A 16,884-nucleotide genomic window follows, 5' to 3' on the forward strand; every position below is an offset into this window, starting at 1 on the left:
CCAAGCCATGGTGCTTGTTGGAAAGTTCTGGCGATGAGGCATTCTGCCAAATGGCTTTGACAGTCTGCTCAGGGAACCGCTCGATAGGATCCGTCCTCTCCTTTTCCCGAAGGGTCTCAAGGACACTACGTGCTGACCATTTCCTGATGGACTTGTGGTCAAAGGTGTTTTTCTTCATAAACTTCTCCACGAAGGACAGGTGATACGGAACAGTCCAACTACTCGGAGCGTTCCACAGCAGCGAGGCCAAGCCCATCGTTCGCAACACCGGGGACAGGTAGAACCTCAGTACGTAGTGACACTTGGTGTTTATAGAACATAGAACATAGAAAAATACAGCGCAGTACAGGCCCTTTGGCCCTCGATGTTGCGCCGATCCAAGCCCACCTAACCTACACTAGCTCACTATCCTCCATATGCCTATCCAATGCCCGTTTGTTTGCGTACCGGGGATCCACGCATAGCTTGATGCAGCCACACACAAAGGTGGCCATCAGGGTGAGGGTGGCATTGGGTGTATTTTTTCCCCCGTTGCCCAGATCTTTGTACAGCGAGTCCCTCTGGACCCGATCCATCTTTGACCTCCATATAAACTGGAAGATGGCCCGGGTGACTGCAGCGGCACAGGTTCTGGGAATAGGCTAGACCTGTGCCATGTATAATAGCAATGACAGTGCCTCACACCTGATGACCAGGTTTTTTCCCACGATGGACAGCGACCGTAGCTTCCATTTGCCCAGTTTCTGCCTCACTTTACTGATACATTCTTCCCAAGACTTGGCACACACCCCAGCCCCCCCGAACCAAAAAACCAGCACCTTCAGGTGGTCGGTCCTGACGGTGAAGGGGATCGAGGATTGGTCGGCCCAGTTCCCGAAGAGCATGGCCTCGCTCTTGCCTCGGTTTACCTTGGCCCCCGAGGCCCGTTCGAACTGGTCACATATGCACATGAGTCTGCGCACGGACAGCGGATCCGAGCAGAAAACGGCTACGTCATCCATGTACAGGGAGGCCTTAACCTGCAGGCCCCCGCTGCCAGGAATAGTCACCCCTCTCAGGCTCGCATCCTTCCTGATGGACTCGGCAAATGGCTCTATGCAGCACACAAACAAGGCAGGAGAGAGAGGGCAGCCCTGCCTGACTCCAGATCTGACTGGAAAGCTATCTGATTCCCACCCATTGATTGAGACTGCACTGACAATGTTGGTGTAGAACAGTCTGATCCAATTGCAGATTCCCTCCCCAAAGCCCATTTTGGAGAGAACACCTCTCATATACCTGTGTGATATCCTGTCAAAGGCTTTCTCCTGGTCCAGGCTGATCAGGCAGGTGTCCAACCCTCTGTCCTGCATGTAGGCGATTGTATCCCTGAGGAGTGCGAGACTCTCAGCGATCTTCCTGCCTGGCACAGCACAGGTTTGGTCAGGGTGAATCACCGACCCCAGAGCAGACCTGACCCGGTTGGCGATTACCTTTGACAGATTTTGTAATCTGCATTCAACAGTGAGATTGGTCTCCAATTTCTGAGTTCCTCCCTCTCCCCCTTCCATTTGTAGAAAAGGGTGATGATGCCTTTCCTCATGGATTCGCTCATGGTACCTGCCCGAAGCATACTGACATACACCTCCAGCAGGTCCTGGCCAATCAAGTCCCACAGAGCGGAATAGAGCTCGACCGGTAAGCCGTCGCTTCCGGGAGTTTTATTCTTTTCGAAGGACTTGATGGCCTTGGTCAGCTCGTCCAGAGATAGCGGCTGGTCCAGCTTCTCCTGTGTTCTGTCGTCGAAGACCTCCGTGATAGAGGACAGCAATGACGGGAGGCCGCGCTGTCACTCGGCTTCGCGTCATACAGACTGGCATAGAAGGATTTACTGATCCTCATGACGTCAGCCTGAGATGACATTATCGAGCCATCTTCTTCCTTCAGGCTGCTGAGCACAGCTCTCTTTGTGTACCTTCTGGAAGAAGAAACGTGAGCACGTCTCGTCCTGCTCCACCAAGCGGACCCTGGACCGGAAGATTATCTTGGAGCCCTTCGAGGCAAAGAGCAAGGCTTGCTGGCCCTTCACCTCCTTGAGGTCCTCCGTGACATCCACTCCCATCGTCTGCAGCTGGAGCAGGTTCTGCATACTTGCCTGGAGCTGGGACAGTTTTCCCCGCCTCTCTCTCGCCTCCTGAGCACCTTTGAGGATGAAGAACCTCTTGATGTTCCCTTTTACTGTTTCCCACCAGTCCGCTGGGGACTCAAAGAGGGGCTTCACGGTTCTCCAACCTGCATAGTCCCTCTTGAGCTTCTCAATGTTTCCCAGGGTCAACAGCTTTGTGTTCAGCTTCCACGTTCCCTTACCAGCCCGCTGCTCGTCCTGTAGGTGACAGTCAGCCAGCAGGAGGCAGTGGATCTGACCGAGAGTATCTTAATCTGTATTCATCAAACTCATGCAGTTGAATTCATTTTCAGTGACAGCATATATGCTCAAATGGATAGCACTGTCATCCTCTGTCCAGCTCCTAGAAGTGCCTTTGTTGGTTACCATGATAAGCATGACTTTGATGGAAAGACCACGAAACCCCTACCCATTTCATGTTTCCAATACATAGATTGCAATATTTGAATCCACAGTTGTAACAAAGAATTTCTTTTCATAACTTAATAAACTCCAACCTATATTTAAATGTACCACTGAAATTTACCAATCAAACAAGCTCTTTCCTTAAAGTATTTCTTGAGGGGTTTGTCTATGAGTTCAGAATTACTATCTGCTGAAAGCCTATGTTCACTGGGTAATATATACATTGGGATTTACACAGTCCCAATGTCAATCTAATTGACAATTTCATGAATATGGCCCTCCTCATCTGCTCACTGTCAAAGCTTCGGGCTGATTTAGGGCATATCAAAATTATTCTATGTGATAACAGATAACCTGATCGAGTGATGACTTCCATTCATCTGTATATTGCGGAAATGCATGGAAGGGCCCAAGTGCATCACTTTGAGCTCTGAGTACTGCTAATAGTGCAGGGGAAAGCATGTCAAAAATTTACAACATCTCATGATGCCACTGTACAGTAAACCTACGACTGGTTTTCTTCAATGACAAGATATTGCCGAAAGCCAGAGTCATGTTTTGTTTACTACACAAGTGTTGAATGTGCTATATGAGTTTCAATGCTGGTATAGCCAATTATGGTGGTCATGCTTGCCAACAACTGGTGAGCCATCTCAAATAACACATTCTGTGGACTGTTTACAAATTGTGCTCAATCAACCCATGCTTGCAAGCTTCAGAAAAGTATATCTACATTTTGATATGAATATGCTATTGGAAACCATTTATTCGATAATCTGGATTATACTAAGAGAGTGTGCTAAAGCGATACATAGTAATACACAAGGCCCTGCTTTATGCTTTTTTTTCATTGAGAAAGGGGTCATTAAGACTACTGACCTCTGCAATATTCCCTATGGTAACACTGTGACCATCTGCCTGCTTTGAGAATTAAGATTGACAGTTAACTGTCCTTGCTGTATTTTCAATTCAATGGTAACCCAACCAATCAGTGCCTTCTTCTCATGCTGTATAAATTAGTACCCCTTTTTCAAATCTTATTCTGATTCTGGGGTTACAGTCCTAAAGTGTACAAGGCAGGAAGCTTGGAATTCTTGTCTGCTTTTGTCAATGTTTAAATTCTAAACTGCCCCTCATTTTAAAAAATGGTATAAGCATAGAGAGGACTTGCCTAAGTTTAGAAAACTAGAGGTAGTAGAAACAGTTTGTGTTTAGTTGTAAAATGGTGGAGGCTGGTACAGTTATAACATTTAAAGACATCTGGATGGGTATATGAATAAAGAGGGTTTAGAGGGATGTGGGCCAAATGCTGGCAAATGGGACTAAATTCATTTAAGGTATCTGGTTGGAATGGATATGTTGGACCAAAAGGTTTGTTTCCATGCTGTACATCTCTACAACTCTACGAATGACAAAGGCAAGAATTTATTTTTGGACATGGCATACAGGCTGGTAACTGTAAGCACATGGTAGGATTGAATATAAAAGACATAACAATAGAGCTTTGTCCGAAGCATACATCAATAATCATGGAGGATTTTATTCCACATATACATTGGAAAAGACAGATGTTAGTTCTATCCTAGAAGAGGAGCTCAGAGTAAATTCTTAGAGCAACATGTTCTGGAGCTGATCAGGGTGCTGGTTATATTAGATCGGATATTGTGGAAGAGATACCATTATGAAACATTAACTAAAGCTAAACATTTGCAATCAGCTACTTTTGCTGGTCAAATATCTTTTCACATTGTGACAATACTGTGGCTTTAAGAGGTGCATTTTGTTCTGGTTTCTTTTAAGTGAGACATGGACCGGAAGAGCCAAGCAGTCTGTGGTAATATAAGCAGTTTGTAAGGCTGTAGGTGTTTTTTTAAGTTGAAACAATAGAAACAACCTGAATAGGTGTGGCCAGGTCTCGTAGGCCTAGATTTCTAGTTTTATTTTAGCTTTTAGGTTCAGTAGAAACCACTGGAGTCTTGAAGAAGTAAAAGGTATCTTTCCCCTCTCTCAGTTATAAGTAGAAGCTGGGCTTTCTCTTTCTACTGTGGGCATTGCATGTGAGAAAATCTGATTTCTGACTTTGCTTTTTTGCCAAGGCATGTATTTATGGGATGTTACCATATTGGAACAGTTAACTAGTAATAGTTACTGTATCTATCATTCTATTAAAATTTCCAATTGAGTTAAGTTAGTCCAAGTTCTTCTTTCTTTTATTGTATTTTAACTGTAGTGTTTGAATAAATTGTGATTTGCTTAACAGTGGTTAGCACTGCTGCCTCACAGCGCCAGAGACCCGGGTTCAATTCCCGACTCAGGCGACTGACTGTGTGGAGTTTGCACATTCTCCCCGTGTTTGCGTGGGTTTCCTCCGGGTGCTCCGGTTTCCTCCCACAGTCACAAAGATGTGCGGGTCAGGTGAATTGGCCATGCTAAATTGCCCGTAGTGTTAGATTAAAGGGGTAAATGTAGGGGTATGGGTGGGTTGCGCTTCGGCGGGTCGGTGTGGACTTGTTGGGCCGAAGGGCCTGTTTCCACACGGTAAGTAATCTTTTTCTGACATCGAGTCGAATTGCATCTAAAATAAGACAAGTTAGGGTTTGGGCTACCTTCCTAATATATTTTGATGGGGTATGGTCTGGTCCATAACAATGCATATACATTGGCTCCAGCTCACCTATGACTAAACTTTCTCTGGCTCTTGAACAAACACCACTGGAAACAATTAATATGAAATGACTTACTTTCAAATGGTCTTTCCACAATCCTTGGTTTTAAAAACCGATCTTGTGCCATTTCATCCACAGTCAAAAATACAAGGAAATAAAAAGATCTGGTTTATACAATAATATCAGGCTTTAAGAAAAAGCATAAAACTGTGCAAAGTTGGATGGCAGACAAGTAGATTTGACAGAATATTTATAAAATGAAGCATCTCTATAATATTGACGAAAGGATCATCAAGGAGGGACAAGTCAGTGTATAAGAGAAAGCTAATTAGAATTAGAAAAGTAGGTATTCAATGTTTCCATAAATACATAAAGGAAAATGACTTAGCAAAGTGTGTATTGGTCCTAATGAAAATTAGTTTGGGGAATTCAAAATGGAAAATAATGAGGATGGCAGCTGAATTTGACAGGTATTTTACATCAGGGTTCACTGTAATGGATACATGTAACATCCTTGAAATAGATGTAAATCAGAAAATGCAAGAGAGGAAGAAACACAGCAAAACTACAATCACCAGGGAAGTGAGACCAAGCAAATTGTGGAGCTGTTGGAGCTATTCCTTGGGTCCTGATGGACTTTATTCTCCGGTCTTTAAAGAAATGTCTAGTGAGATGGCTGACGCGTCAGTTCTAATTTTTCAAATTTCCCTCGATTCATGAAAACTCCATTAAATTGGAAAATAACAAATATAACTTCTTTGTTCAAACATGAAGGGAAGGCAGAAAGCATGCAGAGTCAATATGTTATTCTTATCGACTTCTTTGCTTTCCCAGGGTTTGCTGTTGCTCCATTTTAAAGAAGTCCCCGACTATTTCTGAAATAAATCTATTTAGTCTGTAAATTAATTGATTAATTTAATGTATAAATTTGGTCTGTACCAATGATGCTAGTTTATGACAACTAAAATGGGTTTGTAAGATTCTGATGGATTATTTAAGAAAGGAAAATGAGGGATATGAGGATGTTGATTGGGAAATTAATTTCTACTAGCAATCCAAAACATACTACAGATGCATAATCCATTATCCAAAATTCCAAAATCCAAAAAGCTCGAAAATTCAAAATTTTTTCGTGGAGTGCGGAGCATATTTTGGCATGCGAACAGGTGACACAACTCCATATCCACTCGAAACACATGTGATGTGACAGCGTGGCTCAGTACTGACAGGTGCAAATTGTGTCTCAGCGCTCGTACTATTCACATGTGCGTCTTCTGTTAGGTAATTTTTTTATTTCACTGTGAAAATGTCATTTATTCTGAAATCCAAAAATTTCTGAATTCCAAAAAACAGCTGGCTCAAAGGATTTTGAGTAAAGAAATAGCAAATATTTCGATTTGTATTAGCAAATTGGCAGCTGACCCTTCACCATTCCGAGCTCAGCTGAAGCTAGGTTATGATATATTGCCAGCTATTTCACCAGATCTGATCAAATCTGATTTATTTTCCATTGACAGTCACAGAACTTTGGTTCAAACATTTCCTGTGACTTTCCTAGTGTCACTACCATTTTCATTTAAGTTTATGTTTAGTTAAATTAAGAACTATTGGCAATATTTCTACAGGCAATGGAAAGAAACAACTGGAAGAGTAGAAGGTCAGCTGTTGATTTGCAAGGTAGATTTTCGACTGCTGGCAACTTTCTCTCTGATATCCCTCAGCCTCTATTTGAAAATGATCCTGCAAAAACATCCAATCCATAAAGTAGTCATCATCAACCAGTGATTTGCCAACTATAGCAACAAATAAGATCAGAATATATTAATCACTTAGAAAATGAGCCAATAGCCTCTTAAGCTATTGTCCAAATGCCTTCCCAATTTAAATTACTGTGAACGAAATATATTTTAATGTTTCTCGTTGAATGATGATCATGAAGCTGCTAACACATGTCGTGTTGTAAAGCATGATTTGTTAACAAACCATGTAAATCTCAGACAAAACAATCTATTCCTACCAATGAATAAGATGATACTGCTGTATAAGTGAGTCAGAGGAATAATAATGTATCAGAGTCACAGCAAATATCTTTCAGACATTGATGAATGATTTGAAAATGGACTGGGAACTTGTGGTCAAACCTGTACCAACATGTCAGGGTCATACACCTGCTCCTGTCTGCCTGGTTACACGTTACAGGACAATAAATGATCTTGTCATCCAGACTGTAAGTTGCCAATGAACTGCTTTTCATGTTGACTCTTGTAAGAAGGATAATAATTCAAGTCAGGTGACAAATGATACTAGAAAATGTAATTGAATACTTGAATACTACTTTGCTATCAGATTAAAATTTACATCTACTTCCCTCAGTTCTAAGTCAAATAACAAATGTTCCATTTAATAAAGTTCTGGGTTAAGTATTTCTGTGACCAGCAGTCATCCTACTGTTTCTGACCTTGAGACAATGGCAAAATTTTAATACCACTGCTTTTTGATTTACCTTCTTTCTGCCTGATAATTAAAGAAAGAATTGCTCATGTAACGGGGAAGTACATGATAATGGGAATTGATATTAACATTCTAGTTTTTACATGTTGTTTCCATTGCTGTATACACTAAGATCATTTGGAAGCTGGTCTTCTCCCTATTATTACTATTGATATCTTAAACATATTTCAACAAAATGGTGAAGTTGTCAGTATTCTCAAAGCTGGCCAAATTATCCTTTGGGAAAACAGATTATTAATTTTCAATGAAATGGATATTGTGGAGAGATGCATTAAGTGTAGAAATCAATATCACCCATTTTATGTCATCAGAAAATCTCACTCTAAGGGACCCTTGTAAAATATTACAAGGATGAACTTTGCTTCTATTGATGAATAGAGAATAGGGGTTGAAAAATCATGGATCAGTGGTGCTGGAAGAGCACAGCAATTCAGGCAGCATCCGAGGACAGGCAAAATCGACGTTTCGGGCAAAAGCCCTTCATCAGGAATAAAGGCAGAGAGCCTGAAGCATGGAGAGATAAGCTAGAGGAGGGTGGGGTGGGGATAGAGTAGCATAGAGTACAATAGGTCAGTGGGGAAGGAGATGAAGGTGATAGGTCAGGGAGGAGAGGGTGGAGTGGATAGGTGGAAAAGGAACTGGGCAGGTCGGACAAGTCCGGACAAGTCAGGGGATCGTGTTGCTGGAGGTTAGAAAATAGGATGAAGTGGGGGAAGGGTAAATGAGGAAGCTGTTGAAATCCACATTGATGCCCTGGGGTTGAAGTGTTCCGAGGCGGAAGATGAGGCGTTCTTTTTCCATGCGTCTGGTGGTGAGGGAGCGGCGGTGGAAGAGGCCCAGCACCTCCATATCCTCGGCAGAGTGGGAGGGGGAGTAAAACTTTGATGGATGTGGAAGGCTCCTTTAGGGCCTTGGATGGAGATGAGGGAGGAGGTGTGGGCACATGTGACTACCTGGTCAGGTCCACGCACCCGTACGACCCATCCTCCCATCCTGGCACTTTCCCCTGCCACCGAAGGAACTGTAAAACCTGCACATCCACTAATATCATTTATTGTATCCATTGCTCCCGATGTGGTCTCCTCTACATTGGGGAGACTGGACACCTCCTAGCAGAGTGCTTTAGGGAACATCTCCGAGACACCCGCACCAATCAACCAAATCGCCCCGTGGCTCAACATTTCAACTCCCCCTCCCACTCTGCCGAGGATATGGAGGTGCTGGGCCTCCTCCACCGCCGCTCCCTCACCACCAGATGCATGGAAGAAGAACGCCTCATCTTCCGCCTCGGAACACTTCAACAGCTTCCTCATTTCCCCTTCCCCCACTTCATCCTAGTTTCTAACCTCCAGCAACACGATCCCCTGACTTGTCCGGACTTGTCTGACCTGCCCAGCTCCTTTTCCACCTATCCACTCCACCCTCTCCTCCCTGACCTATCACCTTCATCTCCTTCCCCACTGACCTATTGTACTCTATGCTACTCTATCCCCATCCCCACCCTCCTCTAGCTTATCTCTCCACGCTTCAGGCTCTCTGCCTTTATTCCTGATGAAGGGCTTTTGCCCGAAACGTCGATTTTGCCTGTCCTCGGATGCTGTCTGAATTGCTGTGCTCTTCCAGCACCACTGATCCAGAATCTGGTTTCTAGCATCTGTAGTCATTCTTTTTACCTCGTTGAAAAATCATGACCTGCATCCATTTTCTATGCATTTCAATTACGATTATAAAGTTAAGGTATGTAGACCAACAGTTGCATTACCATTGTTTATCTGGAGTACCACTTTTTGAGGAGGTGGGCCTCCAGAATTAAATAACCAATTAAAATTTCTCATTTAAATTTGAACAAAAATGTTGATGTAGCATTTTGAGAGAACAGTTTCCATTGCAGTCGACAAAGGAGCAGTATGTTGTAAACTGAGTAGAAAGAAGGTTGTTGGCAAAAGTCCAGGCCAGCTGTTAAATTCTTGAGAAAAATGTAACCCAGTCCAGTTCAACATTCTAATGTTATTTACGTAAATGAAGTCTACATATTCTATAAAGGCTCTGTGCAAACAGAAAATCCAGGAATATGTGAAGATTGTTAGCATCTACTGAATGGTGCACATGTTTTTTACTAGGAGGTCTTCTGGTCATCAGCAATCTGTCTCTTGGTGGAGTGGAAGCCCTTTCAGTTGAAAAAATGGTACTAATCTATGATTAATAAATCTATTGTTGTCTTACTTGAGAGGTGTTTGAACAATTTTGAAAACCAGTGAAAAACAGATCTATCTCAAAAACTTCAATGATTATTTGAAAGGAAAATATTGCAAGTAAAAAAAGACAATATTCTCTATTATTAGTAAATATGCTAAATGTGCATTGAAATGTCATAGGTCTAATACCCTATTGTCGATTCTGGGACTTTATTATATTTATGTTACACTTGCATCTCCTTAGCTAACTATTCTGTTGTCCCTGATCAGTGTCATTGCACCACTTGCTAGTAACTTTTAATTTCATTCTGTAACCAATATGTAAGAGTGGCAAAGAACTTGTCTAAATATTGTTCCTCTCACCAGAAAGCAGATTTCCCTCCACCAAATACCTGTCTCTGCAAGCTATAAACATACATGGGAAACTCACTGTGCCAGGAGTCACCCAAGCAAATGTATACCATTGCTCTTTGCATTATGAGAAGTCTTTTGATATAGTGGTGTCCTTACTTCTTGTACAGAAGCTTCAGGTTCAAGGCCTATCCAAGTACCTCTTGGCCAATGAAGGTGTGTCATAATATATCCAAGCAAGTTGATTATCTATGAATCTTGCTGATACATTGGCAGATGAGTTGTAGATTCCTAATCCACTAAAACTATGGCAGCTCCAGCACAATAGCCACTCCATACTAAAAGATTCAACGCTCACGTTCTCACTGTCATTCTTGTTATCAGTCACTTTGTATTTGTGAGCAATACTTGATATTACAGGTTAGATGTTTATATAACAACTAAACCTCTGAATATCAAATTAAGCTAATATCTTAGAAACATAGAAAATAGGAGCAGGAATGAGCCATTAATCCAAGCAAGCCTGCTCCATCATTCGACATTATCATGGCTAATCCTCTTTCTCACTACCATACTCCTGCTGTCTCCCCATTTCTCTTGACACCTTTAGCTTCAGGAAAACTATGTTTTTCTTTAATGTATACATGTTTTTAGTCTCCAAAACCTTCTGTGGTAGAAAATTCCACTGATTCACCACCCTCTGAGTGAAAAGATTTCTCCTCATCTCAGTCTTCAATAGACTACTGCATATCTTAAGGCTGTGACCATTTGTTCTGGATATCTTGTTTAGCAGAAGCATCATCCCTGCATCCAGTTATCTGGGCCTGTTAAAAATTTATATGTTTCAATAGATTAGGGAGATGACAACCTAGTTGTATTATCACTGGACTGTTAAATTGGAAACCCAGGTAATATTCTAGGGAATAGGTTCAAATCTGTCACAGCAGATGGTGGAATTTGGGCACAACTTAAAACAAAATCTGGACTTCACCATCTAATGATGACCATGAATCAATTGTCAATCTGTGTCTGTGTGCTTCTCTCTCACTTCACCTGAAGAATAGGATATGCTCTGAAAGCTTGTGATTTCAAATAAACCTGCAGGACTATAACCTGGTGTTGTGTAACTTCTGACTCTGAGATATATTACATAGTTGTAGCACTAGATTAAAGGTAAAGTTTGGTTTAATTCTGCTTGCTGTTCCTGACTACACTGTTGTAGTAACAGTTAATGAAAATCTATGGAGGTCATTATATACATTATACATTCTTAAAAATAAAGATTCATGGATTTCTGAGAAATCCTTACAAGTCTTGAGACCTCTTTGTTTTTCTTTAATTGTGTTCATACTGCAGCTTTCACATAGTTGCAGAATAGCTTTCACTTCAAAGTAAAAAGATGGAGTTCAGCAATATAAATGAACGAGGCTAAAGACTGCGGGGGGTGTGGGGGAGAGATGAGGAGAACTTCTTTTGGACAACAACTAGTTATGATCGAATATGCTTTACCTGACAGGATGGTGGAGGCAGATCCAATAGTCTACACCACCCCGAAAACCTCTTGGTTTCATAATTCAAGTGCTCTTCTGATGAAAGTAATCTTTCATGACGTGCATATCTGATTAAAATTTATGTCTCTCCCTCTTGTTTACACCGATGAGTTTGGACAAATCGTCTAACAGTGATAGCAAATTACACTGATGGCTAGAAAGTAGCTTTACAAGTGTAGCTGAAAATGTGTGGGGAAATTTTCTGAATGCTGAGCACAAATGGTTTTAAGAAGTGGAGTCACTAAGACCGTGCAAATGTGCTATGACTAGCCTGGGAGATGGAGAGGTGCACAGATATGTGAGTGTAGATCTTGTGAGGAGATCTTCCTAAGGCAATAGTAGAATTCTGTTACTGTGTACTGTTAAGATCCCCATACTGTCTGATACTTTCTGAAAGAAGAAATTTGAATTCCCGGTGGTCAACTTAATGGGATTGCGCAGTAAAATTTCATTTTTAAAGTTTTTGTTTTAACAGCAAAACCCAAACTAAAAGCAACAGAGGAATTTAGGAATAGAAGTAAGTTATTCAGCCTGCACTGCTATTTAGTTCATGACAACGTTGAGATAACTTGTATTCAAAACTACAAAATGATTCCCCATTTAACATGACTGCAAATTTCTCTCAATGGTCATTCTCAGTTCCTTACATGAACACTTCATTCTCCCAGAACTAATCCAAAGTGATACTTAATTCCTTTTTTTCATTTAGTCAGATAATTTCTACTCCTTGAACTGACTTTCACGATACTGATTATTCTGGAGATTCCCTCATCTGTCCAGGTTTAGGTAAATCTTCCAGCTTCTTTTAAACCCCATGATCTGTGTCTCTTCAATTAGAGCCTAAGCTTTTATCCTCATTCTTACATGGTGATCTATAGAAACATGTAGCTTTTATCTTACATCTCCCTCTCTATCTCAATCTACATCTCTCACAGATTCTTGAAGACCGAACCTCTCCGTGGAGTTCAGTGATATTTTTAGAAAAATCTGTTAAGACCGGGAAAGGTGGAGTGAAAGAGCTCCCCCGCTTTTCTACCCTCTTGATTGACCACAGCAAATATTTTAAATTCAGCTATATCACACTTCAATCAAAACATACTATTAGTCAAAATTAAGGAGTCAAATACAATTTTTCTTGAACAAATTAAAAGGAATTTTATTGCATTCTAACTCCTGCAAGGCAAAAAGTATAATCAAAAATGCAAACGAAATTAAGTATACACTTAAAAAGTGCAATGGGAAGGCAAAGAGTATGCAGTTTTATAAATTCTTTGAGTCCTTAAGTTGTCACAGTTGAACCTGAGGAAGGGTCACCGAACTCAAAACATTATTTCTGATTTTTCTTCACAAATACAGCCATTTGAGCTTTTCCAGCAGCTTCTGTTTTTGTTTCTGATTTACAGCATCTGCAGTTACTGAGACCATGGATGTTTAGTTGATATTCTGCATCTTCAGCATTGGTAAAATTTGTAGACTTGTTGAATTTGTTTTGTCATTATTACTAACTTTCAAAACAGAATGAGGATAGTCTTCCAGTTCTTTTAAAAATCAATTTTCTTTCCTTCATTTCCTGTGGCTCTGACAAGTAACTGCTGAAATATGTTTCATTTTTGCCTTCCTAAATCGGGCTCCATTGTCGTTCCAAACTGGATAGTTGCAGTTAACTCTTTTATGTTCAATATGTGCAACTACTTAAACAAGTTAAAATGGAGGATGGGAGTTTCTTGATGCCTGACTGTGTAAACTAGTATTTAATGCTTTTAGGTAAATTGATAATTTCAGTTCAGATGATTTTGTTTATGGTTTTTTTAACTTGCCTCAATCTATGGGCGGATGATCATTGCAGCTATTTTAGGTCCATGTTGCTTCCTTTATAAATCCATTTTAGTCCATAAAGGTCTATATAAAACCAGACAATATAAGTTAAATTGATAATCCATATTTTGTTACTATCGTGACAAAGCCTGTAATAGTTTCCAATTAATCATTCTTGTCTCAAGTCCATCCCCATGGCAATGTAATGAATATCGACCTTTCATCCAGGCAGAAATGCTAATTAGCTATCCTTTAGTCTCCCAAATGCCTCTATCTTGAATCTATATAGAAACATCAAGGTGTAATCATCTGGAAAATCTGACATTCCGAGCACTTTCCTGAGACTTTGGAGACTAACAGCATTAACGCAGGTATTCCTTTCATGGTTTACAAATATGAACACCTTTCATCATTTTGCCGGTAAAATAAATTCAGCCCTTCTTTAATCTTTGGCATTAACTATCCGGCTTGGTATCAGCAAAATATGTTACATGGCCCTCTTAATCTTTCCATTTTACCTAAACTTCAAGACACAGTCCTGAAACATAACAGCCTTATCAAATCTTGTAATTGAAACACCCATAAGGTACTGATCTCTGTAATAGTTCCTAAGTAGTTTGTTAGTAACTTGAGTAGAATGTATGTCTTGTGCATCGGTCTGTTTTCCTGGTCCCTTTCCAATAAAATAGAGGTTGCAAATCAGTATTATTAGTTATAGGTTTCACATCTGTAATGTAATTACTTTGCAACATGGGACATATTTCCTTATATCCCAGTTATGGCAGTGATAGCCTACCTTAATGAATCTCTTCAGTATAGTACGTTGCAGAAGACACACCAAAGGGCCGTTCCAAACAATGTGGTGAATATTGAGAAATTGTGTACCAATCCATATTCTATGTATTACACTTAGTAATCCAAAATGTTTGTTGCTGCTAGTATTAGTAATAATTCCTAGGCACTGTTGTGCCTCTGCTCAGATTCAGATCATACACTTTTATGTTTTTGATTTATTTAAGCTCCACCACCATACCTCATCTTCAGCCATGGCAATGCAATATTCAAGATTGACATCGAGGGAACTAACCACCAGAAACTCGTGACCAATTCTGGGATATCAGTCCTGTTGGACTTCCACTACATGAAAGGAAGAATTTATTGGGCATCTGTGGAGAAAGGGCTGATACAACGGGCCTTAATAAATGGCACAAAAAGAGAGGTTGGTGCATAAAACTGAAAGCTTGGCTCTCAGAGCTTTATTCTTGCAAACCCGAGTCAGGTACTCATATAGTCAGCCGGTGAAAGTTGAGGCAATTTCACTGAATGAAATTAAATTAAAGTATGAACTTAGACTAATATTTATCAGACCGGTCGGAACTAATTTCAGTAAATGAAAACGATATGAAAGAAAAGGCATGACTGCTATGCTTGACAATGAAATGAATGATTCAGCCTATTTTCAAGATGGCACACATTGTATAAAAATCTGGAAAATTCAGCACCCAAAACAAATTCATTCCTCTAAGAAATGACATTGTTTTGAAACTTGATGCTGCTGTTTAATGTGAGTGACTACCATGCATCAATTTAGCCTTTCAGAAAAGTGCAGATGTGCAGGGAGCTCACAGCATTGGGGATGTCATTTCAGTGGTGTTGCTGGCTCAGTGCACCTTGTCTACTGCCTTTGCATGGTAGATTAAACCCTTCTCATATCCAACAGCCCAGATTTGATGCAAAAAGTTTTTCAACAAGCTTTTGGCACAAGCCTACAGAATTTAGCTCGGATTTGTTCCTTTATTTTGAATGGATTCATTTAGAACATGAGTACTGGATGCCACATGAGTGTAGAAGTTTGAGTATAAGTTTGACTTGTATATTTTGAACAGGTTTTAATGAGATGATGTTTTGATATTTCCAACAATCTTATTACTTGTGATGAATTTTGTTTGAGGTCTTTTATTTTACACACCTTTGGAGCATCTTTGTTTTTAAATTGACTCAAACTGCTGAATTTGATGCTTAAGGTGACATAAGCTGAAATAAAGCGTTGCAAAGAGATTAGCATGCACCGATGCACATTTGCAGAATGCAACACGTTTCCCTCCCAAATAGCAAGCCTCAGCTTGCTCTAGGACAGCCAAGAATAGGCTGCCAGATCTCTGCCATTCAACAGCAAAGTCACATGTAGTTAACTTGTAAATGTCAGGGCAATGCAACCATAGATGGGCCCTGATGCTGGGAATGAGTCTGTTATGAGCAGCTCTCACTAACAAGGTTACACAATTTATTTCAGGTTCCATAAAATTCCTCACTAACAAGGTTACACAATTTATTTCAGGTTCTAGGGATAGATTGTAATAATTTCAGACTCTTGTCTGGGGATTTGAACCCACAGACGAAAGAGATGGATAAGAAATTGTCACTTTGAACCCAATTTTTACAAGAAAAAACTGACAAAGACTTCCTTGACTTTGTATTACTACAATATAGAAATGCCCGCGCTCAGTGCTAGTGCATTCCAAGCAGAAATATGGGAGGTCAATCTTGAGGATTTAAAAGATCTGATCCTCAGAGAGTTAAAGGATTTAGCAAGGCATTTAGAATTAGAATTTTGGTCATAAGCCAGGAATCCCAAAATTTTAAAAGTGGTTCACCCAGGTTCAGGGGGAGATTGACTTAATAGGGAAACATCAACTAATAGAACCTAGTTGCAGGTAGCTGCAGCTCCTTCATTGTATTCATTGGTGAATCAGTCGGCTCCAAAAGATACTTTTGCATTGATTAGTGACAATTAATACAGTGACCACAGCTGATTCCTTCTCAATATCCTGGCTAGAAGATTGCATAGATAAAGGCTATTAATCAATCTACATTACCAAGTTAAATTGACTCAAGGAATATGGGCAAGTCCCCTGGATTGTCTGCATGAAGAAAATTTCCCCCTTTGTAAATCTGGTTGGGTTATCCCAGTATTAATTCATGCCATTTTGACTCCAAGATACCCCGGCTACCTTTCAAGGGAAGATAGTGGTTAATTGCAGAGTGTACCTACATAACCTCTTGTATACAGTGACATGTGGGTAATGCATTTAGAGAGAGTGGAAGCCCTATACCAGAAAGTACAGTTCTGCTGGACAGTCTCACAAAGAATGGGTTCACTCGGGCACAGGAGAGTGAAACTGTACAAGTAGATGATTAAGGATGAAAGCTGCTGTCCAGGACTACAA

General features: G+C 40.5%; 1 protein-coding gene across 4 annotated transcripts in view; it reads left to right on the forward strand.

Annotated features, from left to right (window-relative positions):
- The window catches only part of egf (epidermal growth factor), a 172,406-nt gene that overhangs the window by 22,515 nt on the left and 133,007 nt on the right, over nucleotides 1-16,884 (forward strand). For all 4 annotated transcript variants that reach the window (XM_087981173.1, XM_087981118.1, XM_087981124.1 and 1 more), the window contains exon 2: nucleotides 14,677-14,876. In XM_087981173.1, coding sequence (XP_087837299.1) covers nucleotides 14,677-14,876 — 200 coding nt within the window. The remainder of the gene's footprint in view (nucleotides 1-14,676; nucleotides 14,877-16,884) is intronic.

This window comes from Chiloscyllium plagiosum, unplaced genomic scaffold (genome assembly GCF_037043375.1).
Source record: "Chiloscyllium plagiosum isolate Xiang-an unplaced genomic scaffold, Cpla_swu_hap1 HiC_scaffold_1, whole genome shotgun sequence".
Classification (NCBI taxonomy): domain Eukaryota; kingdom Metazoa; phylum Chordata; class Chondrichthyes; order Orectolobiformes; family Hemiscylliidae; genus Chiloscyllium; species Chiloscyllium plagiosum.